At 53.7% G+C, this 23,397-nt stretch overlaps 8 protein-coding genes across 8 annotated transcripts; 2 read left to right on the top strand and 6 right to left on the bottom strand.

Annotated features, from left to right (window-relative positions):
* Nucleotides 1-230: 230 nt before the first annotated feature.
* UV8b_01794 (uncharacterized protein) lies at nucleotides 231-2,176 on the top strand (the record flags this gene model as incomplete). The annotated part of the gene is made up of 2 exons (XM_043139292.1): nucleotides 231-642; nucleotides 783-2,176. 2 exons carry the CDS (start codon nucleotides 231-233, stop codon nucleotides 2,174-2,176), a joined length of 1,806 nt encoding a protein of 601 aa, XP_042995226.1.
* A 502-nt stretch (nucleotides 2,177-2,678) lies between these two features.
* Nucleotides 2,679-3,716, bottom strand: UV8b_01795 (uncharacterized protein; the record flags this gene model as incomplete). Its single annotated transcript, XM_043139293.1, has 3 exons — nucleotides 2,679-3,332; nucleotides 3,443-3,584; nucleotides 3,670-3,716. The coding sequence occupies 3 exons, from the start codon at nucleotides 3,714-3,716 to the stop codon at nucleotides 2,679-2,681; spliced, it is 843 nt and encodes a 280-aa protein (XP_042995227.1).
* Nucleotides 3,717-5,118: 1,402 nt separating this feature from the next.
* Nucleotides 5,119-6,954, top strand: UV8b_01796 (uncharacterized protein; the record flags this gene model as incomplete). The annotated part of the gene is made up of 3 exons (XM_043139294.1): nucleotides 5,119-5,551; nucleotides 5,682-6,663; nucleotides 6,924-6,954. 3 exons carry the CDS (start codon nucleotides 5,119-5,121, stop codon nucleotides 6,952-6,954), a joined length of 1,446 nt encoding a protein of 481 aa, XP_042995228.1.
* Nucleotides 6,955-7,262: 308 nt separating this feature from the next.
* UV8b_01797 (uncharacterized protein) lies at nucleotides 7,263-8,406 on the bottom strand (the record flags this gene model as incomplete). The annotated part of the gene is made up of 3 exons (XM_043139295.1): nucleotides 7,263-7,305; nucleotides 7,384-7,507; nucleotides 7,572-8,406. 3 exons carry the CDS (start codon nucleotides 8,404-8,406, stop codon nucleotides 7,263-7,265), a joined length of 1,002 nt encoding a protein of 333 aa, XP_042995229.1.
* Nucleotides 8,407-9,437: 1,031 nt separating this feature from the next.
* Nucleotides 9,438-9,878, bottom strand: UV8b_01798 (uncharacterized protein; the record flags this gene model as incomplete). Its single annotated transcript, XM_043139296.1, has 4 exons — nucleotides 9,438-9,451; nucleotides 9,537-9,587; nucleotides 9,673-9,776; nucleotides 9,841-9,878. 4 exons carry the CDS (start codon nucleotides 9,876-9,878, stop codon nucleotides 9,438-9,440), a joined length of 207 nt encoding a protein of 68 aa, XP_042995230.1.
* Nucleotides 9,879-12,643: 2,765 nt separating this feature from the next.
* UV8b_01799 (uncharacterized protein) lies at nucleotides 12,644-14,829 on the bottom strand (the record flags this gene model as incomplete). Its single annotated transcript, XM_043139297.1, has 4 exons — nucleotides 12,644-13,932; nucleotides 14,046-14,109; nucleotides 14,197-14,283; nucleotides 14,422-14,829. The coding sequence occupies 4 exons, from the start codon at nucleotides 14,827-14,829 to the stop codon at nucleotides 12,644-12,646; spliced, it is 1,848 nt and encodes a 615-aa protein (XP_042995231.1).
* A 2,935-nt stretch (nucleotides 14,830-17,764) lies between these two features.
* Nucleotides 17,765-18,093, bottom strand: UV8b_01800 (uncharacterized protein; the record flags this gene model as incomplete). Its single annotated transcript, XM_043139298.1, has 2 exons — nucleotides 17,765-17,918; nucleotides 17,978-18,093. The coding sequence occupies 2 exons, from the start codon at nucleotides 18,091-18,093 to the stop codon at nucleotides 17,765-17,767; spliced, it is 270 nt and encodes an 89-aa protein (XP_042995232.1).
* A 3,519-nt stretch (nucleotides 18,094-21,612) lies between these two features.
* On the bottom strand, nucleotides 21,613-23,227 carry UV8b_01801 (uncharacterized protein; the record flags this gene model as incomplete). The annotated part of the gene is made up of 3 exons (XM_043139299.1): nucleotides 21,613-22,830; nucleotides 22,900-23,119; nucleotides 23,184-23,227. The coding sequence occupies 3 exons, from the start codon at nucleotides 23,225-23,227 to the stop codon at nucleotides 21,613-21,615; spliced, it is 1,482 nt and encodes a 493-aa protein (XP_042995233.1).
* Nucleotides 23,228-23,397: the final 170 nt, after the last annotated feature.

Raw genomic sequence — 23,397 nt, forward strand, 5'->3', positions numbered from 1 at the left:
ATTTCCAACTTCAAACCCATCATCAGCCTATTCCGCCTTTCCCGCATCTTCCTCCCAACGTCAACTTTGGAAAGCGGTGCAAAACGACATCTGCTTCCTTGCCGAGAAATCCCCCCCCCCTTCCCCCCCCGGGAACGACAAGACAAGCCGGTCGGGTTGGTAGCTGCAATCCCGCCAAAGCCCACCGGGGCCAATAGTCGTCGCCGCTCGTTTCGTCACCCACCCTCACGATGATGCGGAGGCCCGTCGCCGCAGCTTCAAGGCGCCTGGTGTCGCCGACAACTGTGCGGGCGAGCCTGCCACGCTCAAGAGCCATCCGGGCCGTTTGCACGACATCCGCCATGGCCGCCCCCGCGGGCAATCCCTACTCGCACGCCGTCCCGGCCGCCGATTCGTTCCAGCTTCTGCCCGAATCGCAAAAGGCTGGCGAGGCCGAGGACGCCCTGTACGAGGCCCAGGTCAAGGAAGTGGAGGCTTGGTGGTCCTCGCCGCGCTACGCCGGCATCAAGCGGCCGTACAGCGCTGCCGACGTCGTCACCAAGCGAGGCACCCAGAGCATCTCGTATCCCAGCTCCGTCATGGCCTCCAAGCTGTTCAACCTCATCCAAGAACGCCAGTCGAAAGGGGAGCCGATCCACACAAGTAAGCACCAGCATGCATCCCACACACGCGTCGGATCCGGAAATGAAGGCGTTCCCGCAAGGCGTCCCTGCCCGTTTTTCTTTTTCTTTATTCTTCTTTTTTTTTCTCCCTATTTTTTTCTCCCTAACCAAGCAATCCAGTGGGCGCCGTCGACCCCATCCAAATGACCCAGCAGGCTCCTCACCAGGAAGTCCTGTACGTCTCCGGCTGGGCCTGCTCGTCGCTGCTCACCACCACCAACGAAGTCTCCCCCGACTTTGGCGACTACCCCTACAACACCGTCCCCAACCAGGTCCAGCGGCTGGCCAAGGCGCAAAACATGCACGACCGCAAGCAGTGGGACGCCCGCCGCAAAATGACGGCCGAGCAGCGCGCCAAGACACCCTACGTCGACTACCTCCGCCCCATCGTCGCCGACGGCGACACCGGCCACGGCGGCCTGTCCGCCGTGCTGAAGCTGGCCAAGCTGTTCGCCGAGAACGGCGCCGCGGCCGTGCACTTTGAGGACCAGCTGCACGGCGGCAAAAAGTGCGGCCACCTCGCCGGCAAGGTGCTCGTCCCCACCGGCGAGCACATCAACCGGCTCAACGCCGCCCGGTTCCAGTGGGACGTCATGGGCTGCGAGAACCTGGTCATTGCGCGGACCGACTCCGAGTCGGGCAAGCTGCTCTCGTCGGCCATTGACGTGCGCGACCACGAGTTCATCCTCGGCGTCACCGACCCGTCCATCCCGCCCTTGGCCGAGACGATGCAGGCCATGGAGGCCAAGGGGGCCCAGGGCTCGCAGATTGACGACTTCGAAGCCGCGTGGGTCAGGAGCCACAAGCTCGTGACGTTTGACGAGGCCGCCGTCGCGCACATGGACAGGGAGGGCGTCCCCCAGACCAAGATCAGCGAGTACCTGGCCGCGACGGCCAAGGATCGCAGCATGGGCATCACCCGCCGCCGCGCCCTGGCCGCCCACTACGCCAAGACGCCCGTCCACTTCGACTGGGACGTGCCGCGCACGCGCGAGGGCTTCTACCACTTCCGCGCCGGCATGCCGGCTGCCACCAAGCGCGCGCTGGCGTTCGCCCCGTACGCCGACCTCCTGTGGGTGGAGACGGGCGACCCCAGCGTCGAGGTGGCCGCCAGGCTCGGCCGCGCCGTGAGAGAAAGCTACCCAAGCAAGGGGCTGGTGTACAACCTCTCCCCGTCGTTCAACTGGATGGCCCACGGCTTCACGCCCGAGACGCTCAAGTCCTTCATCTGGGACATTGCCAAGGAGGGTTTCGTCCTGCAGCTGGTGTCCCTGGCCGGCCTGCACTCCACGGCCGCCATTTCCTGCGAGCTGGCCCGCGGCTTCAAGAAGGACGGCATGAAGGCCTACGTCGACCTTGTGCAGCGCCGCGAGAAGGAGCTGGGCTGCGACGTGTTGACGCACCAGAAGTGGAGCGGAGCGAGCTACATGGATGGTATTCTGGGGGCCATCCAAAGCGGCAGCTCTAGCAGTAAGAGCATGGGCGAGGGCAACACAGAAGGCCAATTCAACTAGGGGCATGGTGTGGCTGGTTTTTTTTTTTTTTTTTTGTATTTTTTTTTTCTTTCCGGACTTGCGGGAAAAGATGTGACTCAGGGGGGGCACGCATGGTTCCGGAGTTTGATTGGTTCGGGCAATGCGTTTCTTCTGACCCAAGGACCAGATTACTCGGTCCCGCTGATAAATTGACACAACTCATTCTTCCACGTAGCGCATAGCATTCTCTGCAGCCATGTCATCAAGTGCGTTCCTTTGCTGGCAATCATACCAATGACAGACGGGCTGAAACTTGCACATCGCCGGGTCCATCCAATGGTGTATGCCCTTGCCGCCAATGCCAACCAAAAATGCCCTTGGCCAATCAATGCCCTTGGAGCCAGCGCAAAACAAAGCAATCACTCGTCGCAAAGCGGTCATCAGGCGTAATCATTCGCAATGCGGCTCACCATGAACTGGCTTGGCTATCCGTCATTACAGCTCCAACCTCTGCTCCCTACCAAACCAGCTGGGTTTGTCTTTACTCGAGCGAATCCTTGCTAGCATTGTTGACCGGGGCGGCGGCGGCAGGCCCCTCGGGCGTCACGTAGGCCTTGGTCATGCCGCCATCCACCACGAAGTCGTGGCCATTCACAAACGTCGACTCGTCGCTGGCCAGGAAGACGACGGCATGCGCCTGCTCGACGGCCTCGCCAAACCTCCCCGTAGGGAAGTGCACCTCGCGCCTGTGCCTCTTGGCCTGGTCGTCGCCCAGCCAGTCCTGCAGGAGCGGGGTGTTGAGCGGCGCCGGGCACAGGTTGTTGAAGCGGAAGCCCTCGCGGGCATGGACCATGGCGAGCTCGCGCGTCAGGGCGAGAACGGCGCCCTTGGAGGCCGTGTAGGCGAGCTGGGGGGTGGCGGCGCCGACGAGAGCCACCACCGACGCGGTGTTGATGACGGACCCCCGGGACTTTTTGTGGCGGCGCAGCGACAGCACGGCGTGCTTGCTGCCGAACCAGACGCCCTTGACGTTGATGTTGTGGGTGAGATCCCAGATGGCTTCGGGGGTGTTGACGGCGTCGTCGTCCTGGGCGTGCATGATGCCGGCGTTGTTGAACATGACGTCGAGGCCGCCCCAGGAGTCGAGGGACTCGACGAGGGCTTGCACCTGGGCTTCCTGGGCCACGTCGCATTTCTACCGGACGCCCGCGTGCTTTATTTCAGCGTTTTGCGGATGCCAACGGCCGTCGGTTTCGGGGAAAAGGTAGGGGCGGGGGGGAAGAACACGGCGTGCGTTGTTGTTACCTTGGTTTCGATCCTGCCGGCGGATGGAACGAGCTGCTTGACCTTGGCAAGGGCCTTTTCAAGAGCAGGCTCTGAGATGTCAGACATGAGGACATTGGCGCCCTCTTTGGCAAAGAGGATGCTCGTCTCAAGGCCAATGCCACTATGCCGTCGTCAGCAGTCCAAGGACGGGCGTTCAAACATGGCTCCCCCGAGGGGAGGCGAGGGCGAGACACGGGACAGCATACCCTGCGGCACCGGTGATGATGGCGTTTTTGCCGGACAGACGACCCATGGCAGCGGGAGGCGCGGAGGCTGTTGTTGGAGGCGCAAAGCGGGCAGGTTTGAAGGAATCCCCCCCGGAAGAAGGAAAAAAAAAAGAACGAACGAGCGAAAGGGCTGGCAGCAGACGGGAAGGGACGACTCTGGAAGAGGCTTCTGGCCAAGATCCAAGATGCAAGAGAAAGATTAGAGGTCCGAAGGGGAGTTGGGAGGGGGGTCATTTGACCTCGCTGCTTGACGTGCCTTGACGTCTCCGACACCGCACGCGGTCAGGTTAAGGTGCCGAGAGATGGGTGGGGCAGATAAGGCTGGCATCCCGTCCAGCTTGCTTCAATGCTTGCTTGGCAGTTGCTTGCAGTGGATCAACCATTGGCCCCCCGCGGGTACGAGGTCCTTGCTGAAAGCGCGCCCAGGGCAATAAACTCCGTGCCTCTCTGCATTCGCGAGGCAACTAGCCGCGGAAGAGCCATCCAGGAGCGTAACCCGCGTTGGCCTTTTCTTTTCTTTTTTCTTTTTTTTTTTCAATTATTTTCTTTTATATATAATTTAATATAATTTAATTTAGTGTTTTATTTTTCTACGTCGGCCATGGCGAGGACTTGCACACACTGCCGGGCCGCGGCGGTCCTGCAGAGCGCGTTGCGGGACACACGTGCAGTGCCGGACAGCAAGGGGGGTCGCGGCTCGACGGCATTGACTTGTAGGGGCAGACCGCGGCTCCCAGCCGGCAGCGGACGAGAGCGCCCAGCCCACTGCAAGTCACGCCGCGCTGGCGCCTGGTTACAGTGGACGTCAACCGGGGGGGGGGAGGGGGCAATCACTGCAAATGCCAGGCATGCGCACGCATGTATTAACCGCCCCCTGGTCTCTGAACCGCGCTCTGCGCTCCGCGCTCCGCATCCGCGGTCGCTTCAATGACAGCCACCGGAGCCCAGACCCAAGCAGCCGCGCTAGGCCCGCGTCAGCTGGCGGTCCCCACGCCCTGGCTCCGCCCCGCCTCATCCCTTGCTCCTTGGCTTCAATCCCTTCCCACCAAGCCCACCAAGCCCACCAAGCCCACTTCCCCAACCGAGTGATGACGATGTTCCCCCCCGAGCTTCATCATCTCCCATCTCCCCCTCCAGACGACAAGGCTTGATCTGACGTGCTGACCCCCGTCGCGCTCGCTTCTCCGTCCGCCCCTGCGCAGCTTCTTCCTGCTCCGTAACCCAGTTCCGTTCTTTTATCCGCAGCCCGTCCCGTCCCGTCACGTCACGTCTCTTCCCCCAAGCTGACCTCGGGCGCCCCTCAAGCAGGCTTACACCCTCTCCCTTCAAGCCGAGCTTTCCTCGCTTCTTCTTCCCCTTCCCCTCCGCCCACTCGTTCGCAGGACCGCTCGCCAAAAAAAAAACCACCACCACCACCACCCGCCCGCCATGGCAGACCAGGAGATCAAAAACATCACGCCGGAATCCCTCCCCAAGCTTCTGGAGCACGACTCCTGCGTCAAGCTCGCCGGCATCGACGTCGACGGCATCCTCCGCGGCAAGCTCGTCTCCAAGTCCAAGTTCCTGTCCGTCGCCGAGTCCGGCTTCGGCTTCTGCTCCGTCATCTTCGGCTGGGACATGCACGACAAGACCTACCTCCGCGAGCTCAAGGTGTCCAATGCCGAGAACGGGTACCGCGACATGCTGGCCGTCCCGGACCTGACCACCTTCCGTCGCGTCCCCTGGGAGAACAACGTGCCCTTCTTCCTCGTCGACTTCTTTGACCCCAATACCAAGGAGCCCATTGCCGCTTGCTCGAGGGGTCTCTTGAGGATGCAGCTGGAAAAGCTGCAGGCCAAGGGTTACGGCGCAATGGCCGGCGGCAAGTCTTCCCTCCCGCAAGGCAGCATTCTTTCATGTCGCCCGGCCTCCCGCCCGCAAAACAACAACACCACTGGCATTCTCACCCCCCCCCCCTCCCTCCTCTCTCCGTGGCTAATCTGACCACCCAGCCGAGTACGAGTTCTACACCTTTCGCAACCCCCAGAGCGACTCGGCCTCGCCGGCATCCTTCCTCCAGCAGAACCCGCCTCACCTGCTCCCCTCCCTGACAGAAGGCATGTTCGGGTACAGCCTCAACCGCCCCGTCCACAACAAAGACTGGTACTACGACGTGTACAACACCTGCGCCAGGTTCCGCTGCGACATTGAAGGATGGCACACCGAGTCCGGCCCGGGCGTCTACGAAGCCGCCCTCGAGTTCGGCCCCGTGTCGCAAATGGCCGACCGCGCCAGCCTCTTCAAGTACGTCGTCAAGTCCGTCGGCATCGGCCACGGCATCACGCCCTGCTTCATGGCCAAGCCGCGCCAGGGCCTGCCCGGCAACAGCGGCCACATGCACATCTCCCTCGTCGACGCGCGCGGCAAGAACCTCTTTGCCCGGGACGCCCCGGACCCGCACGCCCCGTGGCCCGACGTCGCCGCCCTCTCCGACCTGGGCCGCCACTTCCTCGCCGGCCTGCTCGCCGGCCTCCCCGACGTCATGCCCATGCTCGCCCCCACCGTCAACTCGTACAAGCGCCTCGTCGAGAACTTCTGGGCCCCCGTCACCGTGTCGTGGGGGCTGGAGCACCGCGCCGCCTCCATCCGCCTCATCTCCGCGCCCACGTCCAAGCCGTCCGCCACGAGGTTCGAGGTCCGCACCCCCGGCGCCGACTCGAACCCCCACCTCGTCCTCGCCGCCGTCCTCGGCTGCGGCTGGCGCGGCGTCGACAAGAAGCTCGAGATTGCCTGTCCGCCCCTGGCCATGGGCCGCGACACCGGTGGCCCCAACGACATGGGCGAGCGGCTGGCCAAGAGCTTGAAGGAGGCTACTGCGCGCTTCATGCGCAAGGAGAGCGTTGCCCGCGAGATTTTCGGCGACGATTTTGTCGATCATTTCGGCGGCACCAGGGAGAATGAGGTGCGGTTGTTTGACGAGGCTGTTACGGATTGGTGAGTGCACTCTGGGCTAACCTGTCCCGTTTTTTTTCTCTGCTGCTTGCTTTCCTTCCCTCTTTTTATTTTTCTTATTTTTTTTTAAATTTTCTTTATTTTTTTTAAATTTTATTATTTTGTTATTTTATTTAATCTTATTATATTTTTTACTTTTATCCCCAACCCTCCCCTTCCTTGCTCCTTTTTAGAGGGCGACGTCCACTTCTCATTTCAACCCCCCCGTCATATGATATACTAACCAAACACACGTCAAACAGGGAAATGAAGCGCTATATAGAAACGGTATAAGAGGGATCCACGTGTCTGCGCCGTGGGGCCAACCTGACGATGTATAGATATATACCTTTTTTGATTTTGTTGTTAACGACACTCTGGACTGCGCTTTTGTTCTTTCTTTTCCCTTTCTTTCATCCTCGGCTTTTTCGCATCACCTCTGTAAATAAGTACATGTCCGTTCGTGGTCTTGCCAAACTTGGCAGCTGCCGTCACATCTAGAATACACTGTATGGCATTAATGACTTCATCTACCCGAGGCATTCCATCCAATCAATCCGCAAGTTACCGGCTGGCCCCTCCATTGCGCATGTGACAATGCGTTAGGAGTCGTCGAATTCTGGCTTGCTGGCCGTAATTACGTCGCTACGTCGTGGCACTGCTGGTTAGCATACCCCCTAGCTGAGAGAGGAAGCAAACTCTGCCCGAGGGCCGCAAACTCACAGCTTCAAACAGATTCTTGCCTGATCGAGCCTCTGCTCCTCCACTATTCTCGAGATGAGATCCCTCGTGTAGTCTTCTCCTAGACCTCCCTTATCGAAAAGCATGATTGCCCAGTTCTCCAACACTAGCAACGCCAGTCAGCCGCCTACAACTTCTCCTTGAGTGCGCATCTCAAAACCATGACTTACCAAGTGGGAGAAGGATTCCACCTAGCTCTCCGACATGTCTATTCCGTGCGGAAACAGCATGCAGCGCATCTCGACCAATCCAGGTAGGCAACCAGCGAACGCGTGAACATATGTTTTCCGCGCCCATCTCGTCGAGCCAAGCAGGCACACTTGACGCAGGGTCGAAATCCAGCCCCTGCTCATCACACATCCTCTGCAGTGTCCTCTGATACTCCTGCAGCGCGTCCGGCACCTCGTCCGCCGAGGAGCTAGCCTGCGAGGACTCGCATCTGAACTGGACAAACTCAAGCTGTCCCCCGGGATAGAGATGCGCAAATGCCGACGACAGCAAACCCTTCCAATCGCGGATCCCACCCCCCACGAGATCCCGCATGTTGATGAAATGATACTTGCGGTCGTCCCAAGGTTCGGCCGCGTCAAAAACCTCAAACCTCACGTTCGGCGGTATGTAATGGTGCAAAAGAGCGACACTGAGGTCTGTGCCTAGTATGTTGGCAGAGGGGTACTGCCGTCCCATCTCATGTGCCCAGGTGCCAGCACCTGTGCCGACATCAAGGATTTCAAAGTCGCCATGGCTTATTTCGTCTGGCAGTCTGGTATGTGTAAGACGTCCTCGGTGGAGTTTTTTGAATAGTAGGTGCTGTAAATTAAGGCGAGAGGCCTCGCTGACGTCGTTGGGCACCCAAACTCTCCCTGAGCCGTGATAAGTATGACCGTAAGCGTGAATAGGCGGTAAGTCATCTTCAGATACTGATGTAAAGTCGGAATTGCTGTCATTTTCATTATTTAGTCTAATGGGCTCAGGGCCGGACCCTGAGTCTGTAAAAAAAAACATTCTGCCCGGGAAGGGGACCGGGGAGGGGGGGGGGGGGGGTAACAGAAGCTTGGGTTTGGGTTTGAATGACTTGGTAGATGTGCAAGGACAGAAGAGCGAAGAAGGGGAAATTTTGTCAATTTAACAGAGAGAAAGTTGTCGCAGCAATGAAACCCAATAGACAGCACTGTTGCCTGTTGCTATGAATGGAAAGAGATTTTAGCAAAAGACAGGAGCATCTCTCGCGTGAAAGGGGATCTGTCTGGCTCCTGCCTCTGAATCGGCGCGAATATGGACAGGTGTCAGCCAGCCCGTTTTCTCCTCTTGAGCATTCCGGTCGAGGTCGGGTACTCATTGCATCAAAATGAGGTAACTGACGCAAAGACATGGGGCCCAGGAATCAGAGGAGACAATGCGAGATGGGCAACATCGACGGTGTTTTCCCGCGCACGAGGCCTTCAGCACTCATTGCCAATGAAGCAGTAGCGCATTCTGTATCCAATAGCGCCGAGGCGACCCGTCATTTCCGAGGCCGACTCGAGCGCCGAAAGGACTTCTACTTAGCGTTCCCGTCTCGAGATAAAACTAGCACCTATAATCACCACAAACAGGCGCGGGATGTGCTCCTCAAAGGCAAGTAGGCGCGGCGTTGACCAAATATGGCACGTTTCGTGGCGCAGCGGGTTCCACGTCGGCATATGAGCGAACCTCGAAGCGGTCTAAATTTCGCGAGACCGTCGGCTCCCGTCCTCAAAGGGTAAGAAAACGGGGCCTGCTACCTTCTCGATTATAACACGTGGCGCGGCGTCGTCAGTGGGGAGCTGAATTGTTTGCTACACATGGACTAGGTCCACGTCTTCCCAGGCGGACGTAATTGTCTCTAGATTCAATCGATGATTCAATCGCTGGACCGACATATCAACCCCGATTAGCCAGAGGCTAACTGTTTAGGCCCTGTGATTGACCCATTGATAGATTGCTCGTCTTCCAACTGCCCCTCCGTGAATCGCTTGGCTTGAGTGGAGATGCTTGGTATCCTTATCAATACGTGGTTAGAAGCTTTCATCTAACAAGGGTGGGTCAGAAGTTAGAACCCAAATGTTTCTACTTTGGCTGCGTTTGCCACGACTATGTGCGAGGCACAGACTCACGCAACGCTTGCAAGTTGCAACGTCGAGGCAACAATCCGTAGTTTGGAAACACTAGCGCTTGTGCTTTTCTCAATAAAATGTCCTTGCACTGACTATTTCCCGTCGCCCTTCCCCGAGTCTGCTCATGGCCGCGGACCATTGTTCATAATAGGATCCAGATATTGAACATGGATAACGTCTGCTCGCGCGATGCCCCAATAGTATTTGTCTGGCCGAGACACAAGGTTTGTGCTATCCATTCTGTTCGACAACCTATTAAGCATGGCCTTTCCACCACATGATTGTTGAATTGATGGTTTCTTACATAGGGCATAGTTGTCTCATTTTAATTGTTGGTAGCATCGCGGAAAGTCGGCTATTACGCGACCTCGTTTGTCCACCGTGGCGAAATTTGTTGGCATTGGTCTGCAATATCCCTACGTCGCTTAATACTGTCTCACTCTGAAGCTAAATAGAGGATAAATTTGCTGAAAGTGCTGTCGTCTTCGTGTCGTTCTTTTATTTTCAACTTATTTATTTTTTGAAGAATGTGTTGATGATAAGCAGACATCTGGTGGTGGAAGGTCCTTTTTTTTTTGGGTGGGGGGAGGGGAAGGGGGCAGACCCCGCTTTTCCCCTTTCACCCAGTCTTCTGACTGCATCATCAGTCTTCAGTTTCCATCCATTCAACTTGCCGAGTCTTCATCTTGCTGAGCTCGCCCGACCTGCGACTGTGGCGCGGAGATGTGATTTGGCCTACTCGAACCTTGGTCAAAAACCACGATGCGACTATGTGACGCTTACGACCCGACAAGACGTCGCTTGTTGCAAAAAAAAAAAAAAAAAGGCATCGCCCAGCTGCGTCAAAGATCTTGCTCAATTTCCGGAAGCAACATGCGATACTAGCCATGAAACGAGTTCTCGTTGAGCCACGGTGAAGACCCTGTAAGTGGTAGGGACTCTTCTACGAAGACGCGGGAATGATGACCAGTTCAGGGTGGGTCTCGAACCGGACGACATCGCGGCCTTGATGGGACTACTATTCAAATCGCAGGACTGGGCCCTCTGCAGCGAGGTGGAGGCGAATTCGTACGAATCAAAAAAAGGCCCCTCGAAATGATTACACAGATCCCGTGTCGATAAGTGGCCTCACGTCCAGCAACAACAATCAGATGGCTGGCGATGGATTCCAACCCGCGCAACCAAGCCACGCGACCAATGCACCATGCAAAAGCCCTAAAGACTTTTTCGGATGTGTTGAAGAAGACTCTACGCCCGTAAAACCCCTTCGTGCTGTTTTACCATCCAGGGGGGTGAAAAAAAAAACGCCCAAAATCGCGGCCCAGGCAGAAAGATTACAGCGTCTGGTACACAAGAGGGGACCAGCACCAGTGTTGCTCAATGGAGCAGGCAGCTGAGGTTCTTATTCTGGCAGATGTATGCAAAGGGACATGCTCACTGTTCAATGATGACCAGAGGGCCATAAACGGAAAGGACCCTGAGAGCAACCATCTTTTCTAAAGCATGTCCGTCAAGGCAATGGCTACGCGATATTGCTCAAAGGCTTCATTGTACTCAGCCATGTCCTCTGTACTAGTTCCCGTTTAGTACCCTGTCATCTCTCAATACTTAACGCGACGCTTTCGCAGCAGCTTCGGAGACAACCGTCTAACCACCTCATCCATCAATCCCTTCTTTGGCATGGCTCCCAACTCCACACAAAGCCACGATTCTCACCGCGGGTGCTGCAACAAGCACCAGCGCCTAGAAAACTTGAACCAGGACATATCCCAGCTTACCCAACCGTGACGTGTTCCTTACGAAGACTCCAAAGTGCGCCGCATTTCCAAGCCACCAAGTGAGAGAGACTGAGCCAGGGATTGTTTTTTTCGGCAAGTTCGTATTATCTGACCTGTAACACGGCGGCACCTAGGTTGGGAGTCTTCCGCAATGTAACCACTTGGTGGCATCTGCACGCTACAATGCCAAGATGGAGCGCAACTAGACGTGGGTGACACGCTGGGGACTACTTTTGCCCGGCAGATTGAATGCATGCTTTTGCCGCCCCCCCCCCCCCCCCCCCCCCCCCCCGTCCCAGGGGAACCATTACGTGCCCCCAATGGCGAATACAACACCCCAAGCATCACTGTGTCGAAGCCACCATGCACCGGATCGAAGCCTGTCATGCACGAGGTTTCGTCTTTCAAAGGACGCTTCGCAATGTCCGTCGCCAAACCCTGCTATCCCCACCATCTATCGGAAGGTTTCGCCCGGGGAGGAGGCGACTCTGTTCCTCGGCTGATCGGAGGTGATTGGTGTTTCGGGATCAAAATCTAGACACGGGAGAGAGCTACTGGGGTGACGAGACTTGTGGTGGCGGTTGCAGAGATCGGTAAGGCGCACGCACAGGTCGGGGACGTGACTCCTGTGTGTTCCAGGGATAACCGACTGAGGAGCGTAACACGGCTTGTTTCAACAGATGAGAGGAGATATGTGGATGCTGTCATGAACGAACCTCTTTTCACCTGAGCTACGGAAGACGGCGCCTATGATTGGCTCGATAAAGATGAGTTATTGCCGATTAATATCCTTTTTACCGTCTGGTATTTACCCTCCACTGGAACAACGCTGCAACATGGGTTGCCAGCCGTCTTCATCAATTATTGACTTGCCTGCACCACTGCCATGCATCAAGTCAACCAGAGTCAAAATTAGCGACTTGGCGATCCCGTCTCGGTGATATTCCTTTTTCATTGGACGACGAACTAATGCCTAATTATGCGTGTCATAATTTCATGCATGCCCCATTTACTGCGTGATAAACCCTGTGCTATTTTGATATTGTCTTTACTCCGTCACCCAAACGCCCAAGTGCAACCGGGATTCCCTGAGATAGTGTCTACCGCAATTCCAGCGATATACGCGGTATTGGAAGCCTCTTTTCCGTCGACAAAAAGTCCGCTGACTCTGTCCACATTGACAGCCAGCTGTTCTCGTGATTTAAAAAGCCGGCGGCCATAATGCAGCTGCGTAGTGGCGTTACTCTTTCGTGTGAAATTCACCGTTGTCGATATGATGTAGGCTTTCAAGAAACAAAACGATAAGCGTTAGAGAACCACGTGCAAGTGTTAGTTTGAGTCTTTTCGGGCTTTCTTCTTCCCCGACAATCGGTGATCGATACTGTCTTCGTCGGGGTTCCATTCCTCAGGCTGAAAGTCCGGATTTCCGTAATGCGCGCGGTTCCAAACGCTATTCTTGAAAGTGTTTGTCGTCACTTGAAAAGTCGGCTCGGGGAAGCTATTGCTTTCATATTCTAGCTGATGGGGACTGAACCGAATGGGATAGCCTGCTCCTGCAGCGGGTGCAGGGACGTGCTGGGAAAGCTGTTGAGAGACCAGACTCAGGCTTGGAGCCATTAACGACGAAGATGAACACATCGGTGTGGTGGGTGTTAGTGGAGCAGGTGGTGATGACGGGTGAGCCGACGTAATCGCCGAGGGTGGCTGCGACGGTGATGCTTCCTTGCTGGACGACACTTCCGATCCGTATGGCGTGAGCCATGGGTCTTGATGAGACGATGAGAACCCATCGCTAACTATCGGACTAGCTGCTCCAGATGCTGCTGCCATTGATACCAATCCCGTAAGTCCGGCCCCACCTCCGGTACTGAGCCCCGGTATCATGCTCAAAGTACCATAGTCAGCTGTTGCAAAGGCCCCCAAGGTAGCGGCTGTGCTCGAAAATGCTGTGTCGTGTGTAAAACCAGTGACTCGGTTCACTTGCACGGACAGTTGCGGCGGAGATGATGTTGCTGGAAGACTGACCGGCTGCGATCGGTACAGGATGTCGTAGTGATCTGGTCTGTAGAGAAGGTAGATTATAGGACCCAAGCCTGAAGCATCCTTTTCATTCGCTTCCTCCGGGAAGCGATAACGGTTGACTTGGGTGCCTGGACTGCGATCTAGGTATGCTATTTCAAGGACGAAATTGACAGGCTTGAGGAGAATGTTTACCAATGCAATAATCCCCAGCTGCTCAATCTCCCGGTTCACGACTTCGATATTTTGACTACAGTATGCAGCAACGCTCTGTCCTCCAGGGATAAAAGGTTCGTATGTGGCGGCATGTGCTTTGAGATATGTCGCCGCAAGCAGACGAAAGTAGAAGATCAGGCTGCCTTCGACTGCCGTCTCGTTCCATTTCTGGTGAATCAAATCATGTGCCGTCTCAGGTCTTTCGATGATGACTGCAACTTCACGCAAGAGATCAAACGCCTCATCGGCGAAATCTTCAAAATAGTCGTAACCTCCCACAGTGGCCAAAAGGTGGTTCAAGCTTTTCAACCGAGCAACCTCTCCCTCAATCTGGTTTTGATCACCAACATTAACAAGTTTCTCAAAGTATGAGAATCCGATTGCTGACAGATTAGGAGAGCTGTTAGTCAGAGTCTTGTATGTAGCCATGGCAGTGAATGCCATCGAGACGGATCTGCCAGTGACCGTGATAGAGTGGGGAAGGGCAGAAACTTACCTCTCCAGCCGCAGTTGCCGTCGCCCCTAACAGGACGATAATGAGAGTAAGTTTGGGGCAGGGCCTAGAAGACAATATTCACTCAGTCAATGCCTGGTGGTGCGGCTACGATTTGGTATGCACCAAAGGACACTGATTATGCGAGACTCACGACCGTTTTCTCCACATAGACTTGGTCAGCTTTGGCGTATTCATGTGTGATGGCTTCACAAGGAGCTTTGTCTCCGACTAGGGAATCCTGATCGAGTTCGAAAGTTAGCTAACGGAAAGAGTTGGTCCATCGTGTCAAAGTCTCTTCATCAGTGTCGCGACATGGATGTGATTCTAAGTGAATATGGTGCGCCGGGATCCATGGAGTTTCGGTGCTCGTGCTTACCTGAAGATCGGGTTGATATTCTTCTGCTGCCTGTTGCTGAGAAGCCAAGTCATGGCTGTTTTCTCCCTCCATCCTTCCGTGCGGCTTGAGCTGATGTCGAAGTTGACTATTGCCGACTTGGGACGCCTCTGGAGGATGGGGGTGCTGCGACAGTCGTCGGCTCAAGTGCAGATGCTGTTGAGGTGGGTGGAGAACGGCTGTGGCACAAGATGAGGACAACATGTGGGTATGATGAGCCAGGTCCTGAGACTGCGGCTGTTGCCCTCGATTGGTGGGGCTAAGCGCCCTTTCTGCTGCACCTGTGGCTTCGGGCAGGTCATAGACACTGGAAAAGTCTACCCCATGAAATGGAGGCAACGAAGAAAAGAAAGACGAGGGCGAAAACGGCATCGATTGGGGCTGAAACATGCCTCCTTACTTAAACGGGGCGAGACTGTGAGTAGGAAATGACTCAGAATCAAGAATGGGAGACGCGAGATTCAACTGGTGCAGGAATCTTCCGGGCAATGCAAGTTGTCCTGGGTGATGTGTTTTGTCAACCGAGTACGCGCAGCACTGTCACTCAGTTTCAATAGCAAGCGAAAGCGGTTCAGATCGCCTGGTTGAGTCAAGTATGGCGTTCAAAGAACAAGGATGGAAGAGTGGCAGCAACCGTTAATTACCGACAGCCGAACCGCAGTCTTTGCCAATGTCCGTTGGTGTTTTATGTCCACAAAGGTTGTTTCCTGCAGGTACGGTTGCCTTGCGACTTGGGATTGAGGAATTGATGCTAGCCGGAAGCCCAGCGAACTCTCCGTTGCTTGGTATAGGCGGGAAGCTTTCTGATTGAAAGTGCGCTCACTGGTCTTGAACAGTGGTTGAAGCTTACTGAGCCCTGAGCGGTGAAAGATTCGGTGTCTGGCGAAAGTCAATCGATTCGACGGAAAAGGTAGAAGAGAGCTTATGGTGTAAAGCCAATGCACTTCGAGAACCCCACGGTTGAGGATCGAGATTAGGGGATTTTTAGGTTGGCAGATCGACCTGCAGCTGAAAGAAGAGAATGTTCTCAGCTGATACGCCCACAGGGTACGGGGTGGCTGGACTGAAAAAGAAAGGAACGAAAACCCCAGGAAAAAAGCAACTGATTCGGCGAGGCAGGAATTGTGTTGATAAGGGCCTTCCTTGGAAGAACCAGGGTGAGGAGGGAAGGAAGGAAAGAGGGAAAGAGAGAGCAGATAGAAAGAAAGAGGGACAAACCGACAGACTTGTAAACAGAGATATACTGCGAAGGGAAGGAGCTACTTGGGTTGGGAAGAATGCGCGCTTGCCTAAGACACACTCACAGCCGGGGAAGTATTGGGGCGGCGAACCGACAGATCAAGCCCTTGACAAGCGAGGATGTCGTCCTAATAAATGTGTCGGAGGACCTGAAAGACAAGATTCAAAGTGGATTCGTGGATACGCAAAGCATGCTGGCGATACCGCAGGCAACGGTATGCACCCAGGATGTAAATGTGAGTGATCAAGTTCAAAGCCAAAGATCAGATTTCTTGACGTACTTGGGAGGTAACATACACAGCATGGGTTACTACATATCCGTGCAGCAGGCCGCAACCAATATGAAGGGAAGGGAAAAGAATTGAAACCCACAGGACACACGCTGTCACAGGATTGACAGGAGAAATCAATGGGGCTGCGGTTTGGAGAAGCCCTTGGCTGACTTGCCACAGGTACATGAGGGGGGGGGGAAGCATCTGCCACAAGATGGCCCGTTGGCAGCTTGGATGGCATCGTCAAGGCTTTGCATGCACATGCAGCCTCCCTTCCTACACCCTCTTTTTCTGGCCACCACCCCGCTTCCCGGGCGGCCCGTCTTCAGACGTACGCTTTTTCTGACACGATTGCTCGTATGGTGGAAGGCTTGCTCAGACGTGTGTCCAGTTCAAAGCCGAGCTCCTAGCATGGGGTTATGAGCAGATCATGACATGGCGGGGGATCCAGACTTGCTCTGGGCATGCTCTGAGGCTGCCTCCCGTTCATATCAGCAACGAGCATTCGTGTAATCACACTGTAATCACGACGGAGCGCTCCGCAGAGCCAAGAGATTCTCCGCTTTTTGACGGTTTCCCGCCTCCTCAGAGTCATCACACATCCCAACGTCCAAATTAGGTGTATTATCGACAGGGACCATGTTGGTACGAGGCATCATTGGACAATGACAGGGGCCAAGCTGCGAGTTGCGAGGGTGGAACAGGCATGGGTTCTCGTGCCAGTCAACGGAGCTGGACGATGGGGCAGAAATTGTCCTGGCCTCGATGAGTATCCTCCGGTGAAGGTCAGGGACCCTTTGGGTCCTGGGACAAGGAGGCCAACAACTTTCACGCGTCTCCTTTTTTTGACTGCCGCGAGCAAGGCAGCGCTGAGCGGCATGTCCCCTCCCCACGGCTAATCTCGAACTGCTCTTGCATGCAATTCGGCGTGTAGAGGATCCCGTCTTCGCCCCCAGTCCTGATTTCTCCTTGTGGCATGAACTAGAGGCTAGACACACAACTCATCGTGACATCGACTCACCGGCCAACTTTTCCATGCCATCACTTCACCGAACGACGCCATCATCGCGACCTACTTTACATGACGTTTCTCATGGGAAGAATTGCCATTCCATCACGTGAAAAATAATTGCGAAAACAATTCAATCGGTCTCCTCGATGTATAGCGTTGCAAGCTACAAAATCCCAAGAGAAACCCATGCAGTGGCATGCACCACACCAACCAGTCCTGCCGAAGACATGGACGAACGGACGCACCTTTTCTCTTGATACAGTGCCCAGAGTCTAGACCCTCTGGGGGTTGAAGGAATTATATGACCCACCATGCACAGCTTCTAGACCGTGGCGAATCTAAATGCCTGTGAAACGTCTCTAGAACAAAGATGCATGCACCCGTGTCAGAGCTACCGAAAAAGCGTTTTTATTTATTTATTTATTTTTTGGGAATGGGTGAATTATCTGAAAAACTGGTCCAAGGCGGCTTGCCTAACGGTATCTCATCAACCTCCGAATGGCCTAGCCTCAGAAAATAAAAACACCATTAATTACTCCGTCTTTATCGCGAGTTTGGAGTCAAGCTGGCAATGTTTTAAATAGTCATCGCAAAAAGAAAACTCCACCCTGACTGGGAAACACCGCTTTAAACCGTGTACTACAAGCGTAATTGAAATCGAACTCCAAACGCTAAAGCCAGTCGCTTCCGTTTCTCTTCAAGCGATTTGGGAACAGGCTCTCCTAGCTCTCCTAATATACGACTAGCTATTGTATCTATATAAATAATACTAGGAACTATTTACATAGAGTCTGGTTGCTTATTAAATGTACTTACCATTGCACTGCTCTAAAGCAGCTAATGTTTGGGGACAATTGGCTATCTCATTGCCTGTAAAAATATTATACATCGGCAATAGCGACACCCCGCCGGAAACTGCCCATTGGTTGGCCTGTCGTGACGTAAGATTCCTGTTCCTATTATTGAATTAATTCTCATGCCTGTGTCTATTTTGTGATGTGGATATACAACTTACATAGCTTGGAACTTCGCGTCCATTGCTTGGAACTTCGCGTCCATTGCTTCGAACTTCGCGTCTATTGCTGTAAACTGTGAACGAACCTCCTGACGGAACGATGTAATCTCATGCATCAATTGGTCTAGACGTTCTAATATTAGAGCGCCATTATTGAAAGCAGGAATATTTTGGAAACGTTCAATTTGGTCTCCAATTTCTTGAAAATTATTCGCCAAGGTAGCGCAATCGGGTTGTTCGCCTGTGTGTGCCGTCATGTTGTGATTTTAGTTTGCTGAAACGATAGGAATATCTGAAACTTGATAAGTAGCGTCATTAATTTGTTATTAGGGGAGAGGGGGGGGGGGGGAGAGGGGGGAATCTAGAGGATCTACTCCGTACTTACGATGGTTCGACTGGTGTGGGTCGTGGCAGCCGTGCGGAACTAAGGAGCAACCGCACTGTAGACAAATCCTGCCGAGAGCTTTCCGGCCCTAAGTGGTAGTTGCCCACCTCTCTAGGCCAGTCCGGACGCCTCACTAAGCCATTCAATCGGTAGTAGCGACGGGCGGTATATACAAAGGGCAGGGACATGATCAACGCAAGCTGATAACTTGCGCTTACTAGGGATTCCTCGTTAAAGAGCAATAATTGCAATGCTCTACCCCTAGCACGACGGAGTGTAACAAGATTACCCGGGCCTTCTGGCCAAGAGAGTACTCGCTAGCTCTGTCAGTATAGCGCGCGTGCGGCCCAGAATATCTAAGGGCATCACAGACCTGTTATTGCTTTAAACTTTTAGGCTGCATAGTCTCGGGCTGGCCTAATAGCTAGCGACTGAGCAAGAACCTGGTTTTTATTCGTTTATCAGGGAAAGCGGAGCTTTGCCTGGAGATTTGCGAAGAAATCGGAAGGCAAGCAGGAAGAGAAGGCAGTAAAATAAGGCAATACGGCAGTGAAGTTAAGACAGTATTTCTTTTAAGGTGCTGAGGTGCAGCTTTTATACTGGACCAGGGTTTAAGCCAATAGAAAGCCGTATATTTAAGGGGTACATCAGCAGACAATAAAATAGTACAATAGCAGAAGTACCCACAATATGCAGACTTATAAAGCGCTATAAGGCGATTTTCTGCTAATTTAGCCATAGAAAATAGGCAATATGCCCTTACTGATAGGACGTATTTAGCAGGTATTAGACCTCCTGGTATTAGTTATCACTGATATAAGGAGTTTAGTGACTAAGGGTTGGCGACTGGACTGGTTAAAGGGAGGTACCTGCTAGGTATTTTGCAAAAAGTGGGTCCAGTACAAAAGCTGCACCTTGGCACCTTCAGAGGGATGTATGTAAAAGTGAGGCAGCAGCTAGGTCGGGACTAATATTTACCCGTCTGGCTGCCTTCGCTTTCACTGCACCGAAGAATTCGGCGGCACCTACCTAGTATTGCCAGAGTCACCAATTTTGGATTGTCTAAAGAGGAAGAGCCGAAACCCACCAGCATCATACACAGCTTGATCAGTTGCGTCATGGTTCTCATAAAATACAGCCGACAGTGAGGTGACATTTGTCGCATGCTGGTTTTTGTACAACCCAAACGTCCCGCCTAGTTTGGAACCAACCTTGAAGGGAAAAAAGGCAACGGCTTAGAATGCTACAGCTTGGCCCTGACGGGCCTGACCAGACACCAGACCTTATGTTGTCACCCACATCCAACAATGCCACCGTGGCTGCCGAAATGCACAGGATACGGCTCACTTTCGGGCTGTAACGGCTGCAACCCCCCTTTCTTTCCAAGCTGGGCCGTCCCATCTGAAATCACCTGCAACTCAAGAACGGGGCAAGTTTGCAGATGCAATGCCCCAAGATACACTCCACATCGGATCACAACGACTCGTGTCCTGGCCGCCACCGATCGGCCCCCCTAATTATCCACGATCCAAACAAAGTCTCTCAAAAACCGAAGACTTGGTTCCACGGCTGGATCCGCTTCTCAATAAGCCACACATGGTTGGCTGCAAGTGGCCCTGCAAAGTACCTGGAATCCAAGCTCCGGGAGTAAGTGCTTGGCCGATCCCCATTTCTTCACATGTAACTAACGGCTGAATCGACCACCCGTATCCCAAAGTTCCCGTTATTTTGCCAACCGACTACAAAAGTACCCCGGTTTCAGTCAATCTCACTGGCGAGTTTCGCGCGCTTCGGGGAGAGAGCCGCTTAGTTTCTCTGGCCCGTGCCGCACAACAACAACAACAAGACGAAGGACTGTTCTTGGTGCTCTAAATGCAAGAATCGAGGCAGAGGCAACCAAGAAAAACCAATTAAGAGAAAAGAAAGAAACATGGTCGCTTGGTGGCAGCACAATCCAGTTTTTTTTCTTCTTTATTTTTATAAGCATGCCTTCAAGTGCCAGGCTTGATGTGTTCGGGTCACCGGTACTCACGTTTCGTTTTCCTCAAAAACCCCGGAATAACAACAGAAACAACAACAGAAGAAACACTTATTGACCTGGGCGGGCCAATTCTGCTGGCTTCAGCAGTTACGCAATGCTGCTCGGCGAGGCACAGATATCGAATTTTACATCTTTGCCTGTTCCACCATATCTGGTAGTCCGATCAATGCCGCCTCGCCTTACTCTTCAGTAAAACCATGCTGATTTCTCCAACGGCAAACGTCTGTGGAACATACACAGACATATATAGCGGAATATGTCGATGCTGATGAAGACAAAATAATTGGTTTGATGGTCCGCAGACCTCGCTCCGTTACGGAGTTCTGCCAAGCCTTTCACGTCACTTTCGGTAGCAGAAGTGCTCCATATCTCTACTGCGGAATGATCCCTGCCGTGCTACGCCTTGGGGTAGGTCCATGGTGCCGCAATGATCTCTGAGGAATGAGGGAGGAATGGCTGTGCCGCACATGACATTCGATCGAATCCCCCATCTTTCCTCGCCCTTGAAATTTCTCATCGGCGGCCAGCTGCCGGCCAGACGGACCAAGGCGAGCCACTGGGGGACATTGAAGGAAACGCACCTTGTGAGATGGAGCTGCGACAAAGCTAGAAGGTGAGCACAATGTTAGGCTAACGTGCATTTAGCCTACATACAGAATCGATAAGTGATATTGTTCGGTGCGCAAGCAGGGCACGTACATACAGGCATGACACCATGATTGCCACCACGACATACGAATTTTTTTTTCGCATGGTTGAATAACAAATCAACAGATTACCACGCTGCGTCTCACACAGTCAAGTAGGATGGGCCGCCATTTCTTCAGTCTTTGTAATACGCACCATCTTTGCTGGCGTTGCTCGACTTGGTTCTTGGGCTGTATGCATCCCCGTCAACCCCTCACTCAGCACACCGGTAAAGCCACACCCCTTTGCGGCATGAGGAGAGACTTTCTATTTTGTGCAACAGAATGAAATGATTTTCATTGTTGGTGAAACACAACAGACGGGATTGCCGTTCAGGGTAATGTTTTGACGAGGTCAATGCAGAAGTATCAACCCTCAAAATGACGCTCAAAAAAAAGGAGGCGGGGGAGAAAAGAGAGAGAGGGAGAGAGAGAGAGAAGGGGGAAAAAAAAAACAGACGAATTAAAGATACTGCTCCGCATCGTCAAATTATAAGCTTCCATATTGGTTATTATTACATTACTACCACAGCGTTGCACTTGAGCCTTTTCCCTTTTTCCCTCGTTGTTGTATTTGCCCTCGATTCCCCAGGGCACGGCCCATGTTTAGGCCTTGGAGATCCATCTTCTGATCAAATGAAGCAGCATCTGTGCCGCGAAAAAGCCCATCGCCGTCCTTGAAAACAGCTTCGTAAAGATCAGAGATGGATGCGGACAAACGGCTCATGGCTTGGGTATGCTCCGCGTCTGCGTCCGAAACGACCTCTAAAATCTCTTCTTGTTGGTTGATTGTGCCATTGATTTTCCCGTCCACGATCAAGAACCCCAATATATCTTGAACCTCTGGCAGGGATACCTTGAGCTGCTTTGCAATCCAAGGTAGCTTCATCCTTGTGTAAGGAGCGATCAGTTTCAGAATACCCTTGGTGCGCATGTTGCGAGTAACTTCATCAATGTTCTCAGCAATGAATGGATCGTCCAGAATATCTTGGTGTGTCTGCAGCACCTTCTGATATGCGTGCACATCATCTCTCTGATAAGCATCGACGAGTTCCGTCATGGCGGAGATCCTCGGATCGGACTTGTACGGTTTTGTCTCTTGCGAGTCGAAGGGATTGATGTTGGATTTCATGAGCATTGTGGTCAGGAGTAGATACTTGAGAACCTGGATGCGCTGTAGTGAGCCTGCTTCGTCGTAGTTGCGAAACGACTCGAAAAAGTCACTCTGTGCTTCCTTCCAGTTCTCCTCGGCCATGTGCATCTTGCCTCCGCACTCGCGTATGATGCCCATGATGCGGGGATGTGGGACGGCTGACTTGACTTTGAGTGCTCGTTGATACAGCGCTTTGAGCTGCTTGTTGTGTTTGGTCTCGGCCAGCATCTGAATCTCAAGCGCGTACACCTCGAGCAGGTAGGTTCCTTTGCTCGGGTCGTCCGTGCCGTCGGGCCGCTGGCAGGCCCTGTGAAGTTCTCGGAGCTTTCTCGAGACGGAGAGGTATTCCTTCCGGTCGAGCAGCAACTTCAGAAGCTTAATGTTGGTCTTCAGCCAGAGCCGTTCATTGTTGGTGCTTTGGAAGCTCTGAAGGGTGAGGGAGTAAAACCTCTCCATGCTCTTGGCCGCTTCTTTGCCATCAGCACCCTTGTCGATGTAGTCGAGCATGTTGTTTATCGACTTTTCGGAGTAGTTGCGGGTCACGGCCGACTTTACATACGTCAATAGTTGGGCGAAATGGTCGGCGGCCTGGGCACTCGGGTGAATAAATGGCGGACTTGGTTTTACTACCCCGGCGCGGGAGCGATTCCTTCTTACCTCGTCGTATCTCCCGAGGTTGAACTCGAGCTTTATTGCTTGCTTGAGTCCCTTGAAACCCCATTCGCCCTTTTCCTTCTCCAGAGACGGAATGCTCAGGAAGTCGGAGATGGCTTCGTCCGCATCGGTCAGTTTCAGCTGTTTTGCATTGTAGTACTTATTCTCGATGTCGACATCGCCGGATTCGTCTTCCTCGTCCTCCTCGTACTCGAAGTCATATCTGAAACGAGCTGGTTAACCGTGGGGGGCTGACCCAATCGCTGAGCGCGAGAGGGCGCGCTTACTGTTCTTCCTCGGATTCCTGCATAAAGTCCTCGTCGTCCGACATTTTGAAGGACTGACTGCGAGGTTGGATATCGAGAATGAGGAGACTGCAGCGGGGGTGGGGGATGTACCAAATGCGGATGCGAATGGCGTGGTGATGGCAGGCAATGGTCGTGGGTTTGAGGTTGCGACATCCGCCTCGGAGGTCGCGTGGAGCTGGAGTCTGGCGGTTGG

Source organism: Ustilaginoidea virens, chromosome 2 (assembly GCF_000687475.1).
Source record: "Ustilaginoidea virens chromosome 2, complete sequence".
In the NCBI taxonomy this organism is placed as follows: domain Eukaryota; kingdom Fungi; phylum Ascomycota; class Sordariomycetes; order Hypocreales; family Clavicipitaceae; genus Ustilaginoidea; species Ustilaginoidea virens.